We start from the raw sequence: 25,690 nt of genomic DNA on the forward strand, positions 1-25,690 counted from the left end.
ACTAATTGCTTTAAAAGCAATAGATATACTGATTTTATAAGTAAAGCCTAGTAATAATAATAATAATAATAATAATAATTTCTTAGTGTTGGGTTGCGGCTGAAAGGGCATCTGCTGTGTAAAACGTGCTATATACATTGGTGGTTCAATCCGCAGACGTGAAAAAAAAAACAAAAAAAAAAACGTACACATACCTTAGGAACGATATTACAGAAAGTCTTGGCGGTTTTAAAAAAACCTTGACTTTTCAAAACCACGGTATACCTTTAAAATGATTACCATCCCATGCCTTGTACTGAGAGCTAATGTCACAGATATAATCACTTTAAAAGCAATGGATTTACCCAATTTACTATAAAGTAAAGTCTTTTAAAGTCAACTAATAACTTTACATTTTTTCAAATACACAGCTTTTTAAGCAAAATCAACTAACTGCGTTAAAATAAATGGATTTACTCAATATTTTGAAGTCAAGTTAACCAATTGCTGCTTTTTTTTAGAAATCAATAGCTTTTAAAGCAAAGTTGATTATTTTTTATTGCTGTTTTAGTAGCTGAAGCGCAGAATGCCCTCGAGTGTGTTATGCGGTTTATTGTTATGCAAAGCTTTAACTGTGGTAAGGAAATGTTTGGGATTCCAGAAAATAAACAAAAACAAAACCTCTAATGCTTCAGGCTAAAACAACACTGACAACCCACCTGACACACGTTTACAGCAGATTAGCATTGGACAATAGCCTGTTGGTGCTGTTCTACAGGTTCGAACAAACAAAACTAGCTTTCATTAGATAAGACTTCATTTATTTTTTCTTAGACAGCAGTCCTGCTCAGTCCTGCAAACATTTACTGTCTAGAAAACATGATACAGCAAAACCCTGTTTAACATTCAGTCTGTGTCTCATGGTCTGCAGATGCGGTCATGATGACTTTGCTGCTTGTAATTATGGGCTGTCAGGAGCATTTCTCTTTAATGCCTGCAATTTATTGCGGTCTGATGTTGCTTAAAGGCTTTGTGAAAGTGGCATGAAAATGGTTATGAAATCATGCGTTTAAATGTGCACAGTAGGGCCAAGCACAGTAGATTATCATGCACAGAGTCGACAAGATGCACAGAGTCGACAATAATACAAGCAGATTTCTTAAAAGAAACGTTGTGCTTGGAACATTAATTCAGATTGTTTGCATTTTGTTTGTTTTTAGATTAAACATGGAAAAGCATTTGCACTACTGCATCATGTTTACAGTAAATACATAGAAGTAGATATGTTGAAATGCTGTGTCACTGTAAAAGGCAATTTGTTACCTAAAAAAATTGAAACCTCTTGTAACTGTAAGTTGACTCAACTTAGTTTTTGTAGAATGATGCATATAGTAAATAAATAAATAAACTGCTTCATTAAATGTCCCGTGTAGGGTTGTAACGGTATGAATTTTTTACGGTATGATAATCGTAAAAAACAATACCACGGTTTGACGGTTTCGCGGTATACGGTATTAAATAGTAGTTCTCATAGCAAAGACCCTGAAAAGAATAAAAACCCGTTTTCTGACTGAACAAAGGTTTTTCTATGGGGGAAAAAATGCATTTATTTACTGACAATGTATCTGCCCAAAAGGTCTGGGAATGAACAAAACAGAAAAAAAGTGTTACAAAATAATAGAACAGTGAAGCAAATTTGACTTTTTCCAAATAATATATTTTCAGTTACTATAAACAACACCACTTACAATGAACAAATAAAAAAATAAGAAAATAATAAATAATGTGTCAAAGTCCAAATAAACATGGTGCAAATCCTCAGTAAAAAATAGATATAAATATTTACTATACTATAAATAGTTACATAACGAAACTAGATTCAATATGGAACATCCTTAGGTTTTATGTGCCAGCATGGATATGGTTGTCTGTGGATTTGGATATGGTTGTCTGCAATGCAGACAAACAGCTGCACCTTCATTTGCGTCTTTTGAAAACAGCAAGAGCAGCAGTTCGTCTTTGCTGTGTCACTGTTTTGTCATGTTTCTGTGCTGCTGTGCATGCAAAAGTACTTAGTATGAGAATTATTTCATCCAAACCTTTTTTTCTGCGTTTTATTTAGCCGCGCATAAATGTATGCCTATCTCTCATTCCGTGTTGTTCAAAACGCTCGTTGTTGGTCCACAAACAAAAGCGAAACCTATGCTTATTGGTTGTGATATAGCGAGTTTGAACCAATCTGGGCATGGAGGAGGGACTATGCATCAATGTATCATGTCTGGTTTGTCCGGAGACACAGTGACGAGCGTTTCTTTGTCAAATCAGCGTTGTCAAATTTTGATGACGTAACCGCACTGATTCCGGAGCCTCTGAAAGTCCGCGAATGTTAGGTGATACAGCACTGGAAAGCTGAGATTCTCTTCTTTATGCCAATCTTTGAATTGTATGAATCGGATCAGCAGATCAAAAGTTATTAAACATTTAAGAGCAATACTTATTTTTAGCGGCGGGCGGCTGTCTCGGTCTTTAAGGGTTAAAACCGTTGATATGCAATTGTTCATTGTATGATAATCGTGCACGTTCAAATCGTGGTAGACCGTCATACCGGTATATTGTTACAACCCTAGTCCCGTGAAGTACTTTTAAATGTATTTTTATATATATATATATACTTTCATTTTACTTCATCTCAGCTGAAAAATGATGAGAGGATGGGGCATAAAGTAGCTCCTCAGCTTAAAAACTTTCACTGTCTTAAATAGCAAATAGATCTCCTTAAAGCTAACAGATTGTAACTAACTTCTAAAAAGTCAACTATGTGCTTTAAAAAGAAGGGTGACCCCATAATTTTTTATGTAAAGGCAACTATTAACTTTCTACATGAGATATTCTCCTTATTTTATTCTTATAAAAAAGGCATAAGTGCATTATCGCTAGGTATATGGTGGTTTGCCGTATTTTTTTTAGACATTATTTAAAAGGGTTTTTTAGTTTTCTTTTTTAGGACAACAGTGTCTTCTGTAGAAAAGGTGATGCACTCACTGGCCACTTTATTAGGTACACCTGTACAACTGCTCGTTAATGCAAAATTCTAATCAGCCAATCACATGGCAGCAGCTCTATGCATATAGACATGGTCAAGACGATCTGCTGCTGTTCAAACCGAGCATCAGAATGAGGAAGAAAGAAGACTTTGAAGGTGGCATGGTTGTTGGTGCCAGAAACCAGAGACTGCTGATCTACTGGGATTTTTACGTCGTTGCCTGGTCTGAGTCTCCATTTCTGCTGCCACATTCGAATGGTCAGGTCAAAATTTGGCATCAACAACATGAAAGCATGGATCCATCCTGCCTTGTATCAACGGTTCAGGCTGGTGGTGGTGGTGTAATGGTGTGGAGGATATTTTCTTGGCACACTTTGGGCCCATTAGTACCAATTTAGCATCATGTCAACACCACAGCCTACCTGAGTATTGTTGCTGACCATGTCCATCCCTTTATGACCACAGTGTACTCATCTTCTGATGGCTACTTCCAGCAGGATAACACACTGTCATAAAGAACAAATCATCTCAGACTGGTTTCTTGAACATGACAATGAGTTCACTGTACTCAAATAGCTTCCACAGTCACCAAAACTCAATCCAATAGAGCACCTTTGGGATATGGTGGAATGGGAGATCCGCATCATGAATGTGCAGCTAACGAATCTGCAGCAACTGTGTGATGCTCTCATGTCGGAGCAAAATCTCTGAGGAATATTTTCAGTAGCTTGTTGAATCTGTGCCTCGAAGGATTAAGGCAAAAGGGGGTCCAACCTGGTACTAAAGGTGTACCTAATAAAGTGGCAGGTGAGTGTTTATTACTTGAGTTGCAACAGTATGTTTTTAGACCGAGACAAAAGGCAACAGAAAAACAAACTGCTGTTGTCGACATTGTTCCTATTTGTGAAGTTTGAGTCTCTTAAACCAGATTTAATGGTTAAAATGAGTGATCTTTCTCTCTTGTCTTTCTGCCTTTCTTTCATATGTAAACAGTCGTCAAGACTGGTGTGAAGGATAAAAATGTTGCTTGTGGGCTCCTGTAGCCTTCAGTTTTCAGATCTATTTCAAGCTGGTTATGCAAGAACCAAGAAAAGATCTGGCAAGTCCAAAAACAGATGCAGTCTGTTCGTCTAAACTTGTCATTGCCGTTTTCATTAGCTTCTATTTTTTTCCTATAATGTTTAATATCTTGTTTTATTGCACTGCTGTCTGGGATGCTCTATTCTGATTGGTCTGTCGCGACATTCAAAGGGACTTTATATTCCTAAATGACAACCGCTGAATAACACACTCATCTGGGAACTGAAAATCACCTTTAGCATCAGTGAATATATTCACATTCTACGTCCACATTAATTTTTACGTGTTTGTCTGTCACACTGCTGTTTTTGACTGTCTTGTACTCTTTGGTGCCATCTTGTGTCTCAATACTGCGCATGTTAGTATATACTCCATCAGCTGTTTTTGTTTCTGTCAGCTTTGTGTTTTTGACCGTTTGGCGCCATCTTGTGTCTGAATAAGGCACAAGTTAGTGTATACTCCATCAGCTGTTTATATTTCTGTCAGCTTTGAGTTTTGGACTGTTTGGCGCCATCTTGTGTCTGAATAATGCGCAGGTTAGTGTATACTCCATTTAGCCAGTTTTGTTTCTGTCAGCTTTGTGTTTTTGACTGTTTGGCGCCATCTTGTGTCTGAATAATGCGCAGGTTAGTGTATACTCCATTTAGCCAGTTTTGTTTCTGTCAGCTTTGTGTTTTTGACCGTTTGGCGCCATCTTGTCTCTTAATAAGGCACAAGTTAGTGTATACTCCATCAGCTGTTTATATTTCTGTCAGCTTTGAGTTTTGGACTGTTTGACGGCATCTTGTGTCTGAATAATGCGCAGGTTAGTGTATACTCCATTTAGCCAGTTTTGTTTCTGTCAGCTTTGTGTTTTTGACTGTTTGGCGCCATCTTGTGTCTGAATAATGCGCAGGTTAGTTTATACTCCATTCAGCCAGTTTTGTTTCTGTCAGCTTTGTGTTTTTGACTGTTTGGCGCCATCTTGTGTCTGAATAATGCGCAGGTTAGTGTATACTCCATTTAGCCAGTTTTGTTTCTGTCAGCTTTGTGTTTTTGACTGTTTGGCGCCATCTTGTGTCTGAATAATGCGCAGGTTAGTGTATACTCCATTCAGCCAGTTTTGTTTCTGTCAGGTTTGTGTTTGTGACTGTTTGGTGCCATCTTGTGTCTGAATAATGCGCAGGTTAGTGTATACTCCATCAGCTGTTTTCTTTTCTGTCAGCTTAGCTTTTTGACTTGTGTTTTTGAAACATCCTAAGCTTTATTCTGAGATAACAACCTCTTAATTAATCCCTTATCTTTATTCTGTCACAATTACTTTTTGATGTGAATTTATTGTTGTTAAAAACAGTAATTATATATCATATTATTGTCATGTTAAGACAATTAAGTCACTTTTTATAGCAGCATTATACTAAATAATAATAATAATAATGTAGTCCATGTCTATGTAAAATGTTTGTATATATGCCATGGATACTGTTATTGCAATAACAATAAATATCTAATATATTGAGCATTCCTAATTAGTTTGGTTTATTTTTGTGGTTTGTTGTGTGTGCTGTTAAACTCTAGGATCTGTTGTTGAGTGGGAGAAACTGAAATGCATTTCTCTCAATGGCCCATGGATTTTCTCCCATTGTGCAACTTAATTACCATAAACTATGCTTTGTGAACACACCTAGCGTAAAAACACAGGGTGTTCAGTACTTTAGTGTGAATCTGAGCCAAAAACAAGACTTTCTTGATCTGTTCTTGCTCAGCCTGTGTGACGGTTGATCCTCTGCTCAACTAGGAGCTCTGGGGTTGTAATATTTTGTTAAACCTGCAAGGAACAGATTCCTGGGCTTTCATGCATGGGGTCTAAATTCCTAAAAGAGGTGTGGATGAATGTATTACAGAAAATGCATGATTTGTAAACCTTAATTTAAATGCATCATTTCTTGTAGAAAAGACAAGACAAACTTTATTTCAAGAGCACAGTTTTATTGCAACCGTACTTGATCCAAAGTGTCTTACAATAAAGAAAATACAAAAATTCTAAAATAAAATTTCAAATACAAGGGAAAAATATTTATACTATAAAATATAAGAGTTTGATGCACTATATAGTTTAATCATGGCAGAAATGCATGGCATATATGCATTTTTTTATCTTTAATTCGGAACTACTTTACAATAAAATGACCAATGTTCAACATGACTCTTATATTTTTATTGATAATTAATAAAAATACAGCTGTTAATTGTACTTTAAATTTACCACTTCTGATTTAAATTTTATTGCATTGCTGAAATCAGCATCAAGTAAACATTAATTTACTATAGATAAACACCCCCCCACCCCAAAATTGTATTTATTTGTATTTATTTTTGTATACACACACACTCATTTTCATTGAATTAAATCACATTTTATTGCAGCTACTTGGTCAAGTATTTATCGTAATCATTTAGTTTTACGTACTAAAATTAAGTTAAAAATAAAAGAAATGTATATAGACAAAAAAAAAAACATGAATTTATATGACAAATATGAGGAAAAAATTAATTGAACCATTGATTACAGCTATTTTTAAAGATAGTCACCTTAGAATTACTGCATTCAGAATGATTATGAGATATTGAGCATCAAAGTTTTGGCATTTCATATGGTGAACAGTATGTGTTTAACATTTGTTTTTTTAAATAATGAACATATAAACAACATATATTTTACCTATGGTCATGAGTATTGGGTCATGACCGAAAGGACAAGATCTCGGATACAAGCGGCCGAAATGAGTTTCCTTCGCAGGGTGGCAGGGCGCACTCTTATGGATAGGGTGAGGAGCTCTGTCACCCGGGAGGAGCTCGGAGTAGAGCCGCTGGTCCTCCACATCGAGAGAAGTCAGCTGAGGTGGCTCAGGCATCTGTTTCGGATGCCTCCTGGAAGCCTACCTAGGGAGGTGTTCCAGGCATGTCCCACCAGGAGGAGGCCTCGGGGAAGACCCAGGACACGCTGGAGGGACTATGTCTCTCGGCTGGCCTGGGAACGCCTCGGGATCCCCCCGGAGGAGCTGGAGGAAGTGTCTGGTGTAGAGGGAAGTCTGGGCTTCTCTCCTAAGACTGCTACCCTGCGACCCTGGAAAAGCAGCAGAAAATGAATGAATGAATGAATGAATAAACAACTTATAAAAAATATCCCATAATATAAATAAGTTGTCATTTAATAAGAGTATGTCAGTAACTCAATTTTGACAAAAATTTTCAATCGATACCAATAATAATAATGTTACGAAATGTTTAAACTTTTTACAGCAGGATTTCTTAATGCAAGTTAACTATATAGTTACTGTGAGCTAACAATAATAATACATCTGTAGCATTTGCTAATCCTAGTTATGGTAAATTTCTAAGACGAATTAATTGCTAATACATCAGTAGTTAAATAGACTTGAGGTACCATGAACTAAGTCAAAAGATGCATTGTATTTTTAATAACTAATGTTAAACTTTCTCAAAATAGTTATTTTTAAACCAACTGATGGAATGGAGTTGATCATTCATGTTAATTAATTTAGTTAACGATAAAAGTAGAAATAAGAAGTCAAAATGAAGTGAGTTTTTCCTTAAAACAAGCAAAATAATCTGCCAGTGGGATGAGTATAATAAAATTATTTCACAGTGAAATCAAAATTATTTAGCTTACCTCATTGCCAGATTATTCTGCTTGTCCCACTTTATTTTGACCCATCATTTCTGAAAACAAGACTATATTTTTGCTTGTCTAGAAAATGCTTGATGATTTAAGAATTTCTAAATATTTGGACTATAAACAAAGACAAAAACTCGAAGTTTATTTATTTATTTATTTTATTTATTTATTTTTTTGCAGTGAAGAATTATTAACTCCAAGGTTGTATGTATTAAGGTGTTTTCTTTAAGTGCAAGAAAACCTCGAGTCACCTCATAAAAGCACTGCAGGGAGAAGGACAAAATTGCTGAGATATAAATGCATGCAGTTACTTTTAATTAACATCAATCATTCTCCTCATCTCTCCATCTATTAATTCTGTTCCCCTGTTATTTCAGGGTGGAAGGAGGTGGAGAAAAAAAGTGCTAACGTGTGAAATCTATGAGTTCTGTAGATCACAGCTTGTCGTTTTTTTTTTAGATGTTGACATTTTTGCTAATAATGGCTCGCTGAAAAAATGATTAGCTGGATTTTACCTAATGTCTTTAAGGTAACTGATTGCAAACAATTAAAATGGGCTGAATTTAAGCACGCAAATAACATTTAGTAATGTTCAAATTGATGTGTTTAATTTCATCCCATACTAATTCTATGAAACCACTTACCTTTAAAAAAGAAATTGAGTAAATCCAATGAATCATTTTTTTCCAGTGCTGTGTTCAGGATGCAGATTACATATTTAAGCCATCATGTCTTGTGTTGTTTTATGGCTCATAACATGTGGCACCCAGGCACTAACAATGGCTTTGAATAATTCAAAGTCTTTCCAGGGGTCTGGTGTTGGCAGTTTAAGGGCCTCATGACAGGCTTGGTGCCAGCGTGAAGGTGAATTGACCTCATAACAACTGAGGCATTCTGCCCCCACCATTGTCGATATACAGCCATATCACACTGCTACGAGTGTCATATTGCGTTTATACAACAGTTCGACGGCATAATCGTGTGTATGAAAAAGAAAATTAAACAGAGTTTTAAAATCCCTTTTGTACAAGGAACTACTTCCGCCATTCAGAACAGACTTCAGAACAGAACTGTTGATAATTTAGAGCTATAGTGTTTAAGCGATTCTCTAGCGTAATGTCTAAGGTGATGACAAAACGGATGATTTTTGCTCACATTTTAAGATTATAAAACTGAACTGCTTGATATGCCATCAGTCTTCAGAGATTTTCCAGTATTTCTGTTGCAATCAGAACATCACAATAATTAACCCTAAAAAAGCCAAAGCAAACACTACCAGTTTCTGTAGCACTACAATACAGTATTAATACAGCGCTACAACATACAAAAGAGAGAGATCGACTCAGAATGTCTCTGTCTGTCGTTCCATCTATCTATCTATCTATCTATCTATCTATCTATCTATCTATCTATCTATCTATCTATCTATCTATCTGTCTGTCTGTCTGTCTGTCTGTCTGTCTGTCTGTCTGTCTGTCTGTCTGTCTGTCTGTCTGTCTGTCTGTCTGTCTGTCTGTCTGTCTGTCTGTCTGTCTGTCTGTCTGTCTGTCTGTCTGTCTGTCTGTCTGTCTGTCTGTCTGTCTGTCTGTCTGTCGTTCCGTCTGTCTGTCGTTCCGTCTGTCGGTCGTTCCGTCTGTCGGTCGTTCCGTCTGTCGGTCGTTCCGTCTGTCGGTCGTTCCGTCTGTCGGTCGTTCCGTCTGTCGGTCGTTCCGTCTGTCTATAGTTCCGTCTGTCTGTCTGTCTGTCTGTCTGTCGGTCTGTCTGTCGGTCGGTCGGTCTGTCTGTCTGTCAGTCGTTCCGTCTGTCTATCGTTCCATCTATCTATCCGTCTATCTGTCTGTCTGTCTCTCTGTCTACCTACCTACCTTTCTATCTATTCATTCATCCATTCATCCATCCATCCATCCATCCTTCCTATCCATCCATCCAGAAAAGGGGGGGTATATATGGCGCAGCAGATATAAGCCCAAAATGTTTATTTTATTTGAATATTTTTATGAATCCTTGATAAGGGAGATTTGAGTGATAAACAGACAATCCGTTGATATATAAAGTGTAAAAAAACTAATGGTTTTTAAAAATGTTTATAATAATTTAATGATATTATGCCTTTGATAGTCCAGTTAAATTAAGCAGAAGTTTTATTGAATGTTTAATAATGCAGTGAACTTAAGCTTAAGTTTTTTTTGAGCGTTTACTTATTTGTATTGTTTTTTTTCTTTATTTCAATTTATTTCACGCTGTTGTTGATTTTATTATATTTTTACGATTTTGTTAAAGCTCTGATAAGTCCAGTTATCTTTAGTCTTTTGTCTGTTTTTATATTAATAATTCAGTGAAGCGAATCTTATGCATTATGCATTTTTGTTAATTGTATTAATAAATCAGTTAATTGATGTAGTTAAAGTAAATAGTTTTTTATATTAGGTTATTTTGATGTCATTTTATTTATGTTGGTTAATTTAGAGTTAAAAACAATAATACAAAAGAATGTGCTGCTTTTATTTTGACTGTCTCTATGGAAGAGACGCTGCTTTTACAAAATAAATTCCTCAACATCTTGCCTGCATGTGTACTTGCACAAATGATACCAGAAAGTGCCATGTTATGTTGATTGCATATCAATTGCATAATAAATAGTGAAACTCTAGTCTGGCGGTGGAGAAACAGGCCTCTTTCCTCTATTATGATGTAAAATGTGAAGCTGCTAATCGTTGACCCCTGGAGGAATTGAAGACCGCAGCCATTATAGGCAGATGCATTACTCTTTCAGCTGGAAGAGGTTTAATTCAGCTCGTCTCCAGGGTCTGTTTTCTGCTGACTGTCTTCATGTCACTCAGAGCTTCGCATGTGGTGATGTAGACAATCAGGATGACTTGAAATTAAAAGTAAAGATGAAGTGTATCTCAAAATAAAAGATGAACTTGTCAGTTTCTCAAAAACAATCATGTAACTCATTGTTGAACTTATAGTATCATATGATGCATTGTGCCTTGTGCACTGTAAAAAATATCTGTTCATTAACAGGTTTCATCTGATTTGATTTTTTTCTGTTTATTGGGTTGTGAATTGTATTATGGCACTTGTATATTTATTATTATTATTGCTATTGATTTTTTTTATACATTTTTATTTTATGTATTTATTTTTATTATTTATTGTTAGTTTTTTTTCAGCAATATTGTGAGCATGCACATTTAGAGTGCAGTTTTACAACTTCAGTTTCGCTTAATCACTAATTTTATTAGTATTTAAGTATTCCCCCTTCTCGTTCCTCATCCATGTTCCTCTTTTCTCCTTATTTCAGGCTTCCACCTAATATTTTGTTAATTTAATTTAATTTAATTTAATTTTGGTTAAAATTAATTGTTTAATATTATATGTAATTTTATTAATGATTTATATTTATTTTGTTTCCAATTACATTTTGTTTTGTTTCAAATTTATTAAATTTTTTATGTAATTTTATTTAATTTATTTAATTATTTTTATTTTATATTCAACATTTATTTTCTATATAAAGTAATTTTATTCATTTAGTTATTTTAATTTGTATTTAAGATTTTTTTTAAATATAATGTAGTTTTATTTCATTTTTATTTCATTTTTTTTCATTTAACTTAATTTAAAATACTTTTCTTTCATTATTTTTATTCTGTTAATTTAATTTTGGTTAATTTATTTAATATTATATGTAATTTTATTTATTGATTTATTTATTTTTTTCTAATAAATTCAATTTTTGTTCCAAATTAATTTTATTTTGAATGTAATTTATTTAATTTTAATATTTTCATTTTGCATTTAATATTTATTTTATATATATTATAATTTTATTTAATATTATTATTATTTTTATTGTAAGCACATATATTTAGAGTGCACCCTGGCACACATAAACTCCAGTTTAATTTAATCACAAATTGTATCATTATTTAGGCAATCCCCCTTCTCGTTCCTCATCTATGTTCCTTTTTCCTCATTACTTCAGGGTGTGCTCCATTTATTGATTTATTTTTATTGATTTATTTTTATTTTGTTTTGAATTTAATTTTGTTTCAATTTTTATTTTATATGTATATAATGTAATTTTTTTCATTTTTTTTGTTAATTATTATTTTATTATATTTATTTTTTGTTTGTTTTTTATATTTAATTTCAAGTTGTATTATATTTTATATGTTATGTAATTTATTTTATTATTTTTATTTTATTAAAATTATAATTAATGTAATTATATTTCAAATTTATTTTATATGTATTTATATTAATTGATTTATATGTATTTTGTTTCTAACTAAATTTAGTTTCAAATATTGATTTATTTTTATCGACTTATTGTTTTTAATTCATATCAACTTATTGTTTTTAATTCAATTTTGATAAATGTGTTTTATTTGTAATTTTATTTGTTTGATTATTTTTATTGATTGATTTTTATTTTGTTTTTAATTTACTTTTAGTTTTATAAATGTAATTTTTATTATGTATTTTTAATTTTATTATTATTTTATTATATTTATTTTTATTTTATTTAATTGCTTTTTAATTTAATTTAGTTTCAAGTTGTATTATTTAATTTTTATAGTTGTATTGTTATTCTGTTTTCAATTTAATTTAATTTTGTCTCATGTAATTTTATTTATTTACTTTTGTTTTGTTTTAATGTTATTTTGTTTCAAATTAGTTTTATATTAAATAAAATGTAATTTTATTTTTCTATTATTTTATTTAATTATTTTTCATTTGTATTTAATTTTATATTATATATATATATATATATATATATATATATATATATATATATATATATATATATATATATATATATATATATAGTATTATTAATATAATCCCCCTTCCATTCCTCATCCATGCTTCTCTTTTCTCATGATTTCAGGGTTCCACCTGATCCCCCGCATTTCCTCCATCGTACCTGAGAGTTGTCTGCTCATCGTGGTCGGTCTCCTGATCGGGGGTCTCATGAAACTCGTGGGTGAAGTTCCTCCCGTCCTCCGATCCGACATCTTCTTTCTCTACCTGCTTCCTCCAATCATCCTAGATGCCGGCTATTTTCTTCCCATCCGACCCTTCACTGAAAACCTGGGCACCATCCTGATGTTTGCGGTGGTGGGAACGCTCTGGAACTCCTTCTTCATTGGCGGTTTACTATACGGTGTGTGCCAGCTGGAGGGCGTTCACCTGGTGCATGTGGATCTGCTGTCCTGTTTGCTGTTCGGCTCCATTATTTCGGCTGTGGATCCTGTGGCGGTTCTGGCGGTGTTTGAGGAGATCCACATCAACGAGCTGCTCCACATTCTGGTGTTCGGAGAGTCGCTACTGAACGATGCCGTCACTGTGGTGAGTACACGGAACAAAAACCCCTTTAAGGTTTACTTGATGCTCTGGTTTCCCCCACAGTCCAAAAACATGAGCGATAGGTGAAATGAATAAACTAAATTGTCTGTAGTGTATGTGTGTGAATGAGTGTGTATGGGTGTTTCCCACTACTAGGTTGTAGCTGGAAGGGCATCCGCTGTCTAAAACATATGCTGGATTAGTTGGTGGTTCATTCCACTGTGGCGGCCCCTGATAAGTAAGGGATTAAGCCAAAGGAAAATGATTGAATTTAAATTATAACATTTTTTATCAAACTATTTGCACAATCAAATTTCAAGTACATTTTACTATCTTACGTCAAGTACAATTAACTTGTCAAAAATCATGTTTAATCTACTTGATGTTTAACCAAACTCTTCTAAACTAATAAATTGAAAGTTAATTGATTCTTTTTAATTTTGAGTCTATATTTATTTAAATCTCTTCTACAAGTTCTTGTAGTTCTAGCTGAAGGAACATTGCTTTTAGCAAATTAAGTCAATCTTATTAACAGTGGTGTAAAGGAACAAAGTACAATACTTAAATGACTGTATTTGAGTCGTTTTCCTCAGGAATTGTAATATACTAAGTAGTTTTATAAATGAACTTTTATATCCCCTTCAGTATATTTTCAGTGCTGTATCGGTACTTTTACTCCATTACTTTCCTTAAGCCTGCAGTCACTTCTTTATTTTTTCTTGTCTATGGGGATTGGGGATTGGCTGAGTAGTAGCGCTGCATGTTACTGGCTAAATTGAGAATCACAATGTTTTGTCTTAAAATAAAATCATGATTTTCTCACAATTCTGTAGATGTAAAATAAAGCTTAAAGTAGGGGTGTGAAAATTAATTGTTTCTTCAGTGCACGGACAATTCGGTATTGGTTCAGTAATAATCATAACCGGTTATTGTGTACTGACATCATTTATCGCATATTCGCAATATCGCCGTAGCTTACTATGGCGAGATTAAGGGGAACAAGAGTATTTACAATGTTCCAACTACATAAAAATGCAGAAACTGTGCACAGTTTTACCGTTTACTGTGTGTTTGCTGGATCAGTCTTGACGCTTGCATCAGAAGCCCCTATTTCACAGCGATTGAGGGAATGAAAGTACTCCATTCCTCTCTCTCTCTCTCTCTCTCTCTCTCTCTCTCTCTCTCTCTCTCTCTCTCTCTCTCTCTCTCTCTCTCTCTCTCTCTCTCGCTCACACCATCGCGATGTTTCACATTAGACATTGTACGATGCCAATTTGGTGTCATTGCCCAACCCTAGCGGTAACCTCAAAACTTGCTCAACTCTTCTAAATCTGACTACATATTTTAATATTAAGCAGTGATAAAAGATTGTGTTTGCAATCTTAAATTTAATGAACTATTAATGCTTTTCTGGTTGAGCTTTACCTTTGAATTTGAATCCACATTCTTCTAGTTATTTATGTTAAACGTTTATTTTTCATTTTCTATTTCATTTGTACTTTCGTATCAGGTTTTTTTTAGTATGCCAATGTCATCTACTGGGCTTCCTTCCTCTTGATATTTACTGTATATGGACTTTGGTCATCCATTGGTTAGTCTCTCTGTGTGTGTGCATGTGTGCGATCAGTGGATGGTTTCAGGTCTTCTGTGAATTCCCTGCACACTTGTTCACTCTCACAGCTCAATTTATCAGCCGATTGAGCTCTGTCGTTTCCACCAACCTGTTCTAGGCATGGGATGATAACCTGTTTCAAGGTTTACCTCGGATTGGAAAAGTCAAGGTTTTAAAACTGATAATGTTCTGTTATGCTCTTCCTACAGTATATGTAAGATTTTTATTTTTTTTTATGAATACTTTAGTTTTTTAGGGCAACAGCATCTCCAGCAGAAATGCACCTTTCAGATCAAAAGCTACTGGTCAGCCCGTGATTCAGAAAACATTTGATAAACAAATCACTTGTAAACCAACATCCAGCATGCTAGAGACCCGAACAGCGCAGTGGCTTTACTTTAGGGCTGCTCGATTTTGGGAAAAATCATAATCACGATTATTTTGGTCATAATTGAAATCACGATTATTCAAAACGATTACTGTTAAAGTCAAAATTATTAGCGCTCCTGAGAATTTTGTAAAAAATAAATATTTCCCAAATGATGTTTAACAGAGCAAGGAATTTTAACAGTATTTCCTCTTATAGTTTTTTCTTCTGGAGAAAGGCTTTTTTTATTTTTATTTTGGCTAGAATAAAAGCAGGTTTTTTCAAGCAAGTCTATAATATTAGCCCCCTTAAGCAATATATTTTTGATTGTCTGCAGAAGAAACTACTGTTATACAATGACCTGTCTAATAACACTAATTAAGCCTTTAAATCGCACTTTGAATCTGAATGCATGTATTTTGAAAAAATATCGAGTCAAATATTATGTGCTCTCATCATGACAGATAAAATAGATAAGTTATTAGAAAAGAGTTATTAAAGCTATTATGTTCAATAATCTTCTTTCCATTAAACAGAAATTGGGGGGGGGGGGGTTGCTAATATTCAGGAGGGCTAATAATTCAGATTTCAACTGCATACAAACAGTTATTTTCCACCCTGCAAAGGAAAGAGAAATAAATACAACAGAATAAAAATATAAAACAAACTGTGCTTTAAGCATCTTCACTTTAAGAAACACTTTAGCTGCAAAAGTCCTTTAGTCAAGAGCAGAGGCATGTTCTCCATTTGTTGTTTGATTAATAATCATAAAAACAGGCGGCAGAAGGATTATAGCACGCCGTCTCTTTAATAGTTTCTCTTTAGCGTCTATTTTGAATCTCAACTCGTTTGTTTATTACACAAATGATGCTTGAGATGAATAATCACTAAACACCCCGTTTTGACACCTATTTGACCATTAGACGGTCATGAAACCCCTCGTTTCAGCAGGGTGTTTTCACACCTCTACTTTGGAAAAAGTCAGAAAAGTGGGCGTGTCCAGCTCTGTTTAGGGGGTAGTGTCGGAGGAAGAAAAGTGAAATGGTGTGGGAGTGTCTATTTGTGCACGCGCGAGTTTCAGAATCAAAATACACACAGACACACACAGGAGAAAGTGATAGTGTTTAACCTACATGGACATCTGTAGTCGAATTATTTGCCAAATTATTAAATGGTGGACTTTAACTGCAGTTTGGCTCTTTCATTCAGGGAATTCATTCATGCCCCTCACGACAAACGCGATATTTGATTCGAGGAGCTGCTCTAAGCGTGTATTTTTCATGCAATGTTTGATACCGCACGGCGAATGAGAGAAAAAAAAACTCCGCATTTCCCGGAAACTTAGATGCAGTTGGCAGGTAGCGTCAGAAAGCCGCGTGGGTTATTCCGGTCACTAAATGCGGTGAAAATCCTACACGAGGTTAAAGTTTGGTTGTGGTGCTAACATGTTTGCACTCGGTGCAATGGTTAACTTAGTTCGATACGAACAAACTGAATAAACAAAGAGCACTGGTCGCTCACTTACCAAATCTGTAGAGACAGGACAATCACCAGCAACTAGAGCCGCGTCTTTATGAAGAGGAGATTACAAGCGAATCTGATCTCAGTGTTTGCAGATGAGAACAGCTCTCAGGTAAACAATGTTCCTCCTTAAACACGTAAGTTATTGTTGTCGAGCGTCGCGTACACTGTTAATCCACACGTGACTCCAGCTGAGCTCTCACAGAGAGAAAATGAAACGAAACTTAACTGCAGCAAACTATAAAAGCAACACTTCACGCTTGTTTTGCCAACACAACGTGGCGTCTCTGCCGTCTAAACACTGTGGCAGTAATGAATATTAATGAAGTTGCACAATAGAGCGCGCTGATTGGTTTGTACCAAGCCTTACTCATGCATTAATGCATCACACTGTAAGACGTAATAAGACACACTCTGGCACAGACGTCCAGTCTGCACGCTGGAATACACGCTATTATATCATGACCGTGACGCAGCTTCAAAAATTAGTTTCAAACAGGAAGTATGAATTTGCTTGAAATAACGCAAAAACAACCAATTTACACTTTTTAGTGAAATATAGGTGTCCTAATAGTGTTTTTAGCAGTGTGGGACACATATACGACTGTCAACAGCTCAAAACATGTGTTTTGGTGTTTCGTGACCCTTTAAAGCGCTCACGGTAAGATGACTTTAGATGTGTGCGCTGACTGCGCTCTGCTCGTCTCAGTGTGCGAGTGAGACCGACTGCTGACTGCATGCTTCAATTCGCGCTTGTAAGATCAACACGTGTACAACTGGAAAGGGGGCGGTATATGATGCAATAATCGTTTATCTCGATTAATGATTTTTCATAATCGTTAGAATGCGAAATCGAAATCGGATTTTCGATTAATTGCACAGCCCTACTTTACTTTATATTGAAAGGAAAGGTAGATCTCCAAAGATGCCTTTTCAAGGTGTGAAGAAATGTTTTGAAACTAATGAAGACAGCAGAAGTCAATGATTTATTTTAATTATTCAGCCTGGCATGTTTACTGTGCCAAAATATCATCAATGTTTCTTAAACTAAATTATAATGTGTTCAATGGGAGGAAAAACGAATTTTTTACCCAAACACTTAAAAGAACATATTGTAGAGCAGTGAACGCAATACTGTAAAACTATCGTGATATTTTTATCTAAGGATATCATACCATCAGAATCTGATGCCTACCCTGAGCTGTTTTTGCTTAACTGCTTGACCTCATGCTTTGAACAAGCTTCTCTAGTGCTCTGCGAGACAGATGACACTTAGTAGACGATCAATGGAAGAAGCCAAACGTGATTTGAGGCGTTCGCTGAAGAGCTGCTCCTCTAATCTCAGGAGGATTTGTTGTCCCGCTTTGCTCATTTCAGCTGGGAAGCACTAAATCAGGTTTTATTGAGTGGTTTGGAGAAGAGCGTGATGTATATATGACAATAATATAATTTATCACAATATATTCGGGTGCAATATATCGTACAACAAAACATGTATATCATGACAGGCATACCTGTATATTTTTCCCCCCTATTTGTAAAGGAGATTTTTATTTATTTATTTATTTATTTTGGAAAAACTTTATATTGCGATGTTGTGTTTTATATTGCAATATTGTGATAGTGTATAAATGCAGTTTCAACAAATCAATTCATTCAATATTGACCCTAAATGTGTACAGCTTTTGTGAAAATATGAAAAAAGAAAATTATACATTCTATCTGTTTTCTAAAAGTATTAAGATTTTTATTTATTTTTCATTTTTTTAGGAAAGTCACCACACTTTAAGATAAAAAAAATAAATAAATAAAGTTTTTTTTCTGCTGTTAAAATGCCTGGGTCATTTTTGACCCACAAGTCAACTGGAAATTTTTTTTATAAATGTGCCCAATTTATGTGTATTTCTATTCTATATGTGTCCACTGGGGTTGGGTGATGCAGAGTAATTTGCCATCGTACGATGTCTAATGTGAGACATCGCGATGGACAATGGCATCGTCGTTGAAGGCGGCGGGGAATTAATTCATAACAATTTAATTATTTATAGCCTACAGTCTCAAATACCTGACCCGCATGGGCTTTGTTTTACTATATTTGCGGGTTGCTGCTGTAATGGGGACGGGGTCGAAGATCGCGATGCTGGCTCAGTGTCAGGAAGTTTCTTTCTTTCTTTCTTTCTTTCTTTCTTTCTTTCCTTCCTTCCTTCCTTCCTTCCTTCCTTCCTTCCTTCCTTCAATCATATATATACATTTTAAATTCAATTAGTTTTTTATGTATACAGCAGCCTTGACTGTCGTATAGTTTTTAAATAAATGCAGTTTATAATCTCTGTTTAATAAAATAGGCCTGATGTTCTGGACTGATCTCTTTTTTTGTTGTTGTGCAGGTTCTGTATCATCTGTTCGAGGAGTACTCCAGTGTGGGAACCATCACCATCACGGACGTGTTTCTGGGAATTGTGTGTTTTCTGGTGGTGTCGTTGGGTGGAATCGTGGTCGGTGCCATCTATGGCATCCTGGCGGCCTTTACATCACGCTTCACCTCACACACACGCGTCATCGAGCCGCTGTTCGTCTTCGTCTACAGCTACATGGCTTATCTGTCCGCTGAGGTGTTTCATCTGTCTGGCATCATGGCGTAAGTCAACACTTTAAATCAGTTTCACAATTTGATCCAATAACAGGGTTCATACGGTCATGGAAAACCTGGTAAAGTCATGTAATTTTGACATGTCATTTTCCAGGCCTGGAAGGGTTTTGGAAAAACAGAAAAACCCACAGTTTTGGAAAAGTCATAGAAAACAGATATCTGTATACTTGAATATAGGTATTTTACTTCCTTTCTGTCCTTGATCAATCACATACTCTCATTATTAGTGCGGTGTAAGCATTACCTAAATCCATTTTACGTAGATATAAATATAAATTGAAAATAAATAGATTGCTGCGTGTTCACGATATGCTGTAATAAAGTTGAAAATGCATGTTTTTCTTTTACTACACGTATGTAGACATTGCATGAAACATTAAGTCTTGGAAAAGTCACGGAAAATGTCACAGAATTTTTGTAGCAAAAATGTGTATGAACCCTGTAATAAGTTGATGAGATTATATTGTCAATGTTTTTTATTTTTTATGAATTATCATTTTAAAAATTAATTTAAAAAATTTATATTTCATAAAATGAAATTGTCAATGTCCAATTTGTTATGTATATATAAAAAATATATAACAATATATATATATATATATATATATATATATATATATATATATATATATATGTATGTATGTATGTATGTGTGTGTGTGTGTGTGTGTGTGTGTGTGTGTGTGTGTATGTATATATATAATATATACACACACACACACACACACACACACAGTTGAAGTCAGAATTATTAGCCCCTGTTTATTTTTCCCAAATTTCTTTTTAACCCTTTGATTCACTACATGAGTCTAAAGTGACTCGTCTAAGTTTATTTTTTCTATATCTATTTTATAGCTTGTGCATCAAAGGGTTAATGGAGAGAAGTTTTTTTCAACACATTTCTAAACATAATCTTTTAATTACTCATCTCTAATAACTGATTTAACAAAACAATTTAATTTGAAACCCCTAATATATTTTTAAAATGTATTTCTATTTTTCCTTTTTTTATTTGATTTTTATTTAATTATTTAGTTTAAATTTTTATTTGCTTGTGTTTTTATTTTATTTATTTATTTAGTTAATTTTTATTTGCTTGTGTATTTATTTTATTTATTTATTTAATTTTTATTTTTATTTGCTTGTGTATTTATTTATTTAAAATTTTTATTAGCTTGAATATTTATTTATTTTTAATTTTTATTTGATTGTGTATTCATTAATTTTTATTCATTTTATGTATTTTTTTTAAAACTGAAATTCAGGTAAAATGTACGATAAAGGTTTATTTATGCTTCTGCGTCAAATGTATACTTATGCTTCGGCGCAGCCTTCAGGCTGTCGCAGACCAATCGCCGTGGCTCACGTCGACGCTGACGCACTCCTTCCATAAACATGTAACTACACATTGTAACAACGCGTATCACAAGCTCTGTGATTGGTCGACTTGGTGTCAGTGTTGCATGGTGCATGGGTGGTGAGTGTCCAGTCCAGTGAAGGAGCTCCATATAAGAGTTTTTTGGTTTGTGTTTACCTTATAGTTTATGTTGTTACATGTCCGCCGGTTCTTGTCTCTGAATGAGCGAGTTTTAGTTACTTTAACATTTAACGTAGCATTCGGAATAAACAAAACACCCACGAAGAAATTCAACACAGAGGAACATAAAAGCCTACTGCCAGCTAGTGTTACAAAGGTGTTACTGCAGAGCAACACAAACAGCATGCAGAAGTATAAATGCACTACTACGCGCAAGGCAGGCGTCGTGGGTATTGCTTATCACTCGACGCAGAAGTATAAATCAGCCTCTAGTCCTTATATACTACAGTACTTAAACACATTTTTCTAATATATTTATTTGCAAACAACATGCATGAATACATTATGCAAAAAAAAGATAATTATTTAAAACACAATAGATGCTCTCTATTTTTAACATAAGTAATAGCAGCCCTTTTTGCTATGAAAAGTTTTGCAGAAGACTCTCCAATATTCCACAAAAGCTTGCATCCTGTGTCTCTCTCTGAAATATGAGATCAATAAACAGGCCCAGATGAAACAGGTCAGGGCCGGTATTTCTCACATCTGAAAGCATCCAGTGATTTAATAGCTTGTCACTGACACTTGATCTACTGTCTAAAGTTTTCTGGATTCTCTGCGTCTTTGCGGCAGTAAGTAAACGTGTGTCAGAACTAGGGTTGTAACGGTATGAATTTTTTACGGTATGATAATCGTCTAAAACAATACCACGGTTTGACGGTTTCGCGGTATACGGTATGTTACAAATGTTACAAAATAATAGGACAGTGAAGCAAATTTGACTTTTTCCAAATAATATATTTTCAGTTACTATAAACAACACCACTTACAATGAACAAATAAAAAAATAAGAAAATAATAAATAATGTGTCAAAGTCCAAATAAAGTCCAAATAAACATGGTGCAAATCCTCAGTAAAAAAATAGATATAAATATTTACTATACTATAAATAGTTACATAGCGAAACTAGATTCAATATGGAACATCCTTAGGTTTTATGTGCCAGCATGGATATGGTTGTCTGTGGATATGGATTTGGATATGGTTGTCTGCAATGCAGACAAACAGCTGCACCTTCATTTGCGTCTTTTGAAAACAGCAAGAGCAGCAGTTCGTCTTTGCTGTGTCACTGTTTTGTCATGTTTCTGTGCTGCTGTGCATGCAAAAGTACTTAGTATGAGGATTATTTCATGCAAAACTTTTTTTTTTGCGTTTTATTTAGCCGCGCATAAATGTATGCCTATCTCTCATTCAGTGTTGTTCAAAAAGCTCGTTTTTGGTCCACAAACAAAAGCGAAACCTATGTTTATTGGTTGTGATATAGCGAGTTTGAACCAATCTGGGCATGGAGGAGGGACAATGCATCAATGTATCGTGACTGGTTTGTCCGGAGACACAGTGACGAGCGTTTCTTTGTCAAATCAGCGTTGTCAAATTTTGATGACGTAACCGCACTGATTCCGGAGCCTCCGGAGCCGCGAATGTTATGTGATACAGCACTGGAAAGCTGAGATTCTCTTCTTTATGCCAATCTTTGAATTGTATGAATGGGATCAGCGGATCAAAAGTTATTAAACATTTAAGAGCAATACTTATTTTTAGCCGCGGACGGCTGTCTCGGTCTTTAAGGGTTAAAACCGTTGATATGCAATTGTTCATGGTATGATAATCGTGCACGTTCAAATCGTGGTAGACCGTCATACCGGTATATTGTTACAACCCTAGTCAGAACCCACTCATTACTGTGCTGCTAATAAAGACACTCCGTTATGACCTGGTGACGCATAAGTGGATGAAATAAACCATCTGACCGCAGTAAAGAGTCACTGGAGGATTGCAAAACGGTTCTTACCATCTCCACAAACTGTTAAAACTGCTTTTACTATGGGCCTGTTGAATGCTTGATTCGAATTGGCTGATGAGCATTTTGAGGTGGCTGTTTTTTTTTTCTTTCAGATTAATGCACAGCTAAAGTAGTCCCGGCAGGTTTTGAGAGCATTACAGCTCCATATAACTACGCTGAGTTCTTTCTATAGAGCCAGGTCATTCTCAAAATAATTAGAAAAACAAATGAAAACTGATTCACCAATAAACGGATTTCACGCGGCCGCCATTTTAAACCGAAATCGAGGCTGCGGTGGGAGGGAACCCGGAAGCATCGACTGAGTCACACAGGAATGTTGTGTTCCTGCCTGTACATCTTATCAGCAGTAGAAAGTGACACAAATTGATACTTTCACCACCTTCTGAGTGTTCCGTCCTCAATGAATAGTGAAAGTAATAGGGGTGTCAAAATTAATTGTTTCTTCGGTGCACCGCCATGCAGACGCGGACAATTCGGTATCGATTCAGTAATAACCATAACCGGTTATTATTTAGTGATGTCATTTATCTCCTACGCGCTCTGTCGCGAGGGAGGTGAGCGCTGTTATTTACAACACTCAGCCAACTCAGGGCCGGCCCGTGGCATAGGCACCATAGGCAAATGCTTAGGGCGCTGTATATCCAGTGGGGCGCCAGAAATGAGCGCGCTTCAGTTGGTTTTGTTTTTCGATTTTTCCTGACACTTTCAGTTATAGACGGCAATAACTCAAAAAACTCTTACCCTAAAAAGATCTAAAGTGTGTTTCCTACAGAAAGACAAAGCTGGTTATGTTTCACAGCTGTATTTCTTTTTTTCGCTCGACATTACGAGCACTGCTCCGTTTAAGCCCTCGCAGTCTGCGTTTACTTTAGCCGGCAGAGCTCGCGCTGAGAGGAGCTCTCTGTAAGGGGCCGTCGGAAAAGTGCTTATTTTTTTCGTTTTTTTCATTTTTCTGCTCCGCTCAGCGCGAGCTCTCCCTGTTGCAAGGGCTTAAGTGTGTGTGTTTGTGTGTGTGCGTGTGGGTGTTTGTTTGTTTGATGCTGTCTATGTTTGTGAATGTGTTTGAATATGAGACAGTGTGTTGCTGTGTGTCTGTATGTTTATACAGACAGCATGTTATAGCCTCCCCCCTAAAATATAACACTATATATGGGAAGCATCGTCAGTGCACCGTGATGCACCGAGATATCGAATTGAACCGAATCGATGGCATGATAATCGTAACCGAACCGTGAGACCAGTATAGGTTCACACCTCTAGAAAGTAAAAAGGGAAATTGGACCTCGTTTTCAGCTAAGGGAAATGGCACTAGTTAACCAACGTTTTCTTTTTCAAACAAACATTTTTGATGCCATTTATCAAACTCGAGTTAATTAAACTGATTCTTTCACTATATTAGACTTGTCACAATACTAAATTTCGGTACTGAAAAAAATGTAAAAAAAAACGTCCATTCCCCGTTAACATTTAAGGCACTGTTGCTGGCATTCTTAGCGGCCGATCACACCGAACACGCTTTATGCGTTGAGAGGAGCCCCTTTCGAATGGTTTACTAACGGCTGTGAGTGTTTTGCGCGCTGCTTATGCTCCCTGCGCGCCTCGTGTTTTAACTACCTGCTGCACCTCGCGTTTTTGCCGTTGCACGTCATGCACACTCAGATGAAATAGTCAACTCTGAGCGGAAAAAGCGCGTTACGTCACTTGCGTCTGTTTTATTCTTCAATCACATGAAAGCAGAGGCTGGATTTCCATTGAGGTGCCTGCAGCGTTTATGTTGTCAAGACAACAAGGGAGACTTTTGAAGATGGAGGAGAGACTAGTGGTTGCTCTTCTAAGTTATCCAGAGCTGTATGACTTCAAAAATCTTGAATATCACAACATTGTTACTTATTAAAATTATATTAATATCAACAGCAATACTCTCAAACAAATACACAGCTGATTCAGTCGTTGTCTAGCTACATAAAAAAGCAAACTGCGCTCCTTTTTGTCTCGTAAACAAAAAGGCAGTAATGTGCGCCTCACATTTTTGAAACGCAAATGCGCGTATGGTGTGATCGGCCCCTTAAACAGTGCTGATTTGAAATTTTGTTCATGTGCTCAACAGAAATGACTGTGATTGGCCGTGAAGGTCATCAGTTCATCACACTTCACCGATGTTTACCGAGCACAAACACAGACGAGCGATCCGCTGATAAATCGACTGATCTTCACGGCTCCAATGTCTGTGTATCTGTTTGCACTCGGTGAAGAGCGGTGAGCTGATGACCGTCACGGCCAATCACAGTCATTTCTGTTGAGCACTGGTGAATACTATGGCTAATCAGCGACGTTTATGAGCGCGCTCAGCGGCGCTTAAATGTTAGCGGGAATTGGACGTTTTTAAAACGTCAACACTATTGACGACAACACTATCACAGACAACACGAGGGTGTGCTACAGAGGAATGGATTGTTTTATCGCTCACCAGGTTACATAGACTGAAGCAGGGAAGCGTCCCCACAATGTTTACCTGCTGCCATGAACTGAAACCTAGGAGGACACTTGCACATATCACTCTGAAAGAGATTGCGATGTTGTTTGATGCCTAATATGCTTTTAGTTGTTTAAATTAAACTGAACTGAATGATATTAAAGTGATGTTTACATCATATCTGAATTTTTAAATCGTGGCAACAGCTGGAGCTTTTTCAGTACACAGCATGTTGCTGCAATGTTTACGGTGCTGATCCTATACTTTCAGGTTTCTTTCCACCGCAGGCTCACTTTCTTGTTTTAAAATCCCGGCCGCATGAAATAAGTGTATGACTAAATAAAAGCAACTGCATTTATTTGAAATACAACTTTTATTTTGTAAAATTGTTTGTCTTTAATGTTGCTTTAATTCAATTTGGGAGACAAGGAACTATTTTCATTGTATTTTATTCATGCTCTTTATTAACTGACATTTTATTAAGGTAAAAAACAACACACACACAAGCAGCACATTATTTCTGTTTA

The 25,690-nt window shown here is 35.6% G+C and overlaps 1 protein-coding gene and 1 long non-coding RNA gene across 2 annotated transcripts in view; both read left to right on the top strand.

The window, feature by feature from the left end:
- Positions 1-25,690, top strand: part of slc9a1a (solute carrier family 9 member A1a) — a 75,859-nt gene that overhangs the window by 23,344 nt on the left and 26,825 nt on the right. Inside the window, exons 2-3 of the mRNA XM_073925542.1 lie at positions 12,682-13,142; positions 19,027-19,277. Coding sequence (XP_073781643.1) covers positions 12,682-13,142; positions 19,027-19,277 — 712 coding nt within the window. The remainder of the gene's footprint in view (positions 1-12,681; positions 13,143-19,026; positions 19,278-25,690) is intronic.
- On the top strand, positions 4,979-5,607 carry LOC141378112 (uncharacterized). Its single transcript, XR_012391804.1, has 2 exons — positions 4,979-5,177; positions 5,268-5,607. It is a non-coding gene; the product is annotated as an uncharacterized lncRNA (long non-coding RNA).

Source organism: Danio rerio, chromosome 16, assembly GCF_049306965.1.
Source record: "Danio rerio strain Tuebingen ecotype United States chromosome 16, GRCz12tu, whole genome shotgun sequence".
NCBI lineage: Eukaryota > Metazoa > Chordata > Actinopteri > Cypriniformes > Danionidae > Danio > Danio rerio.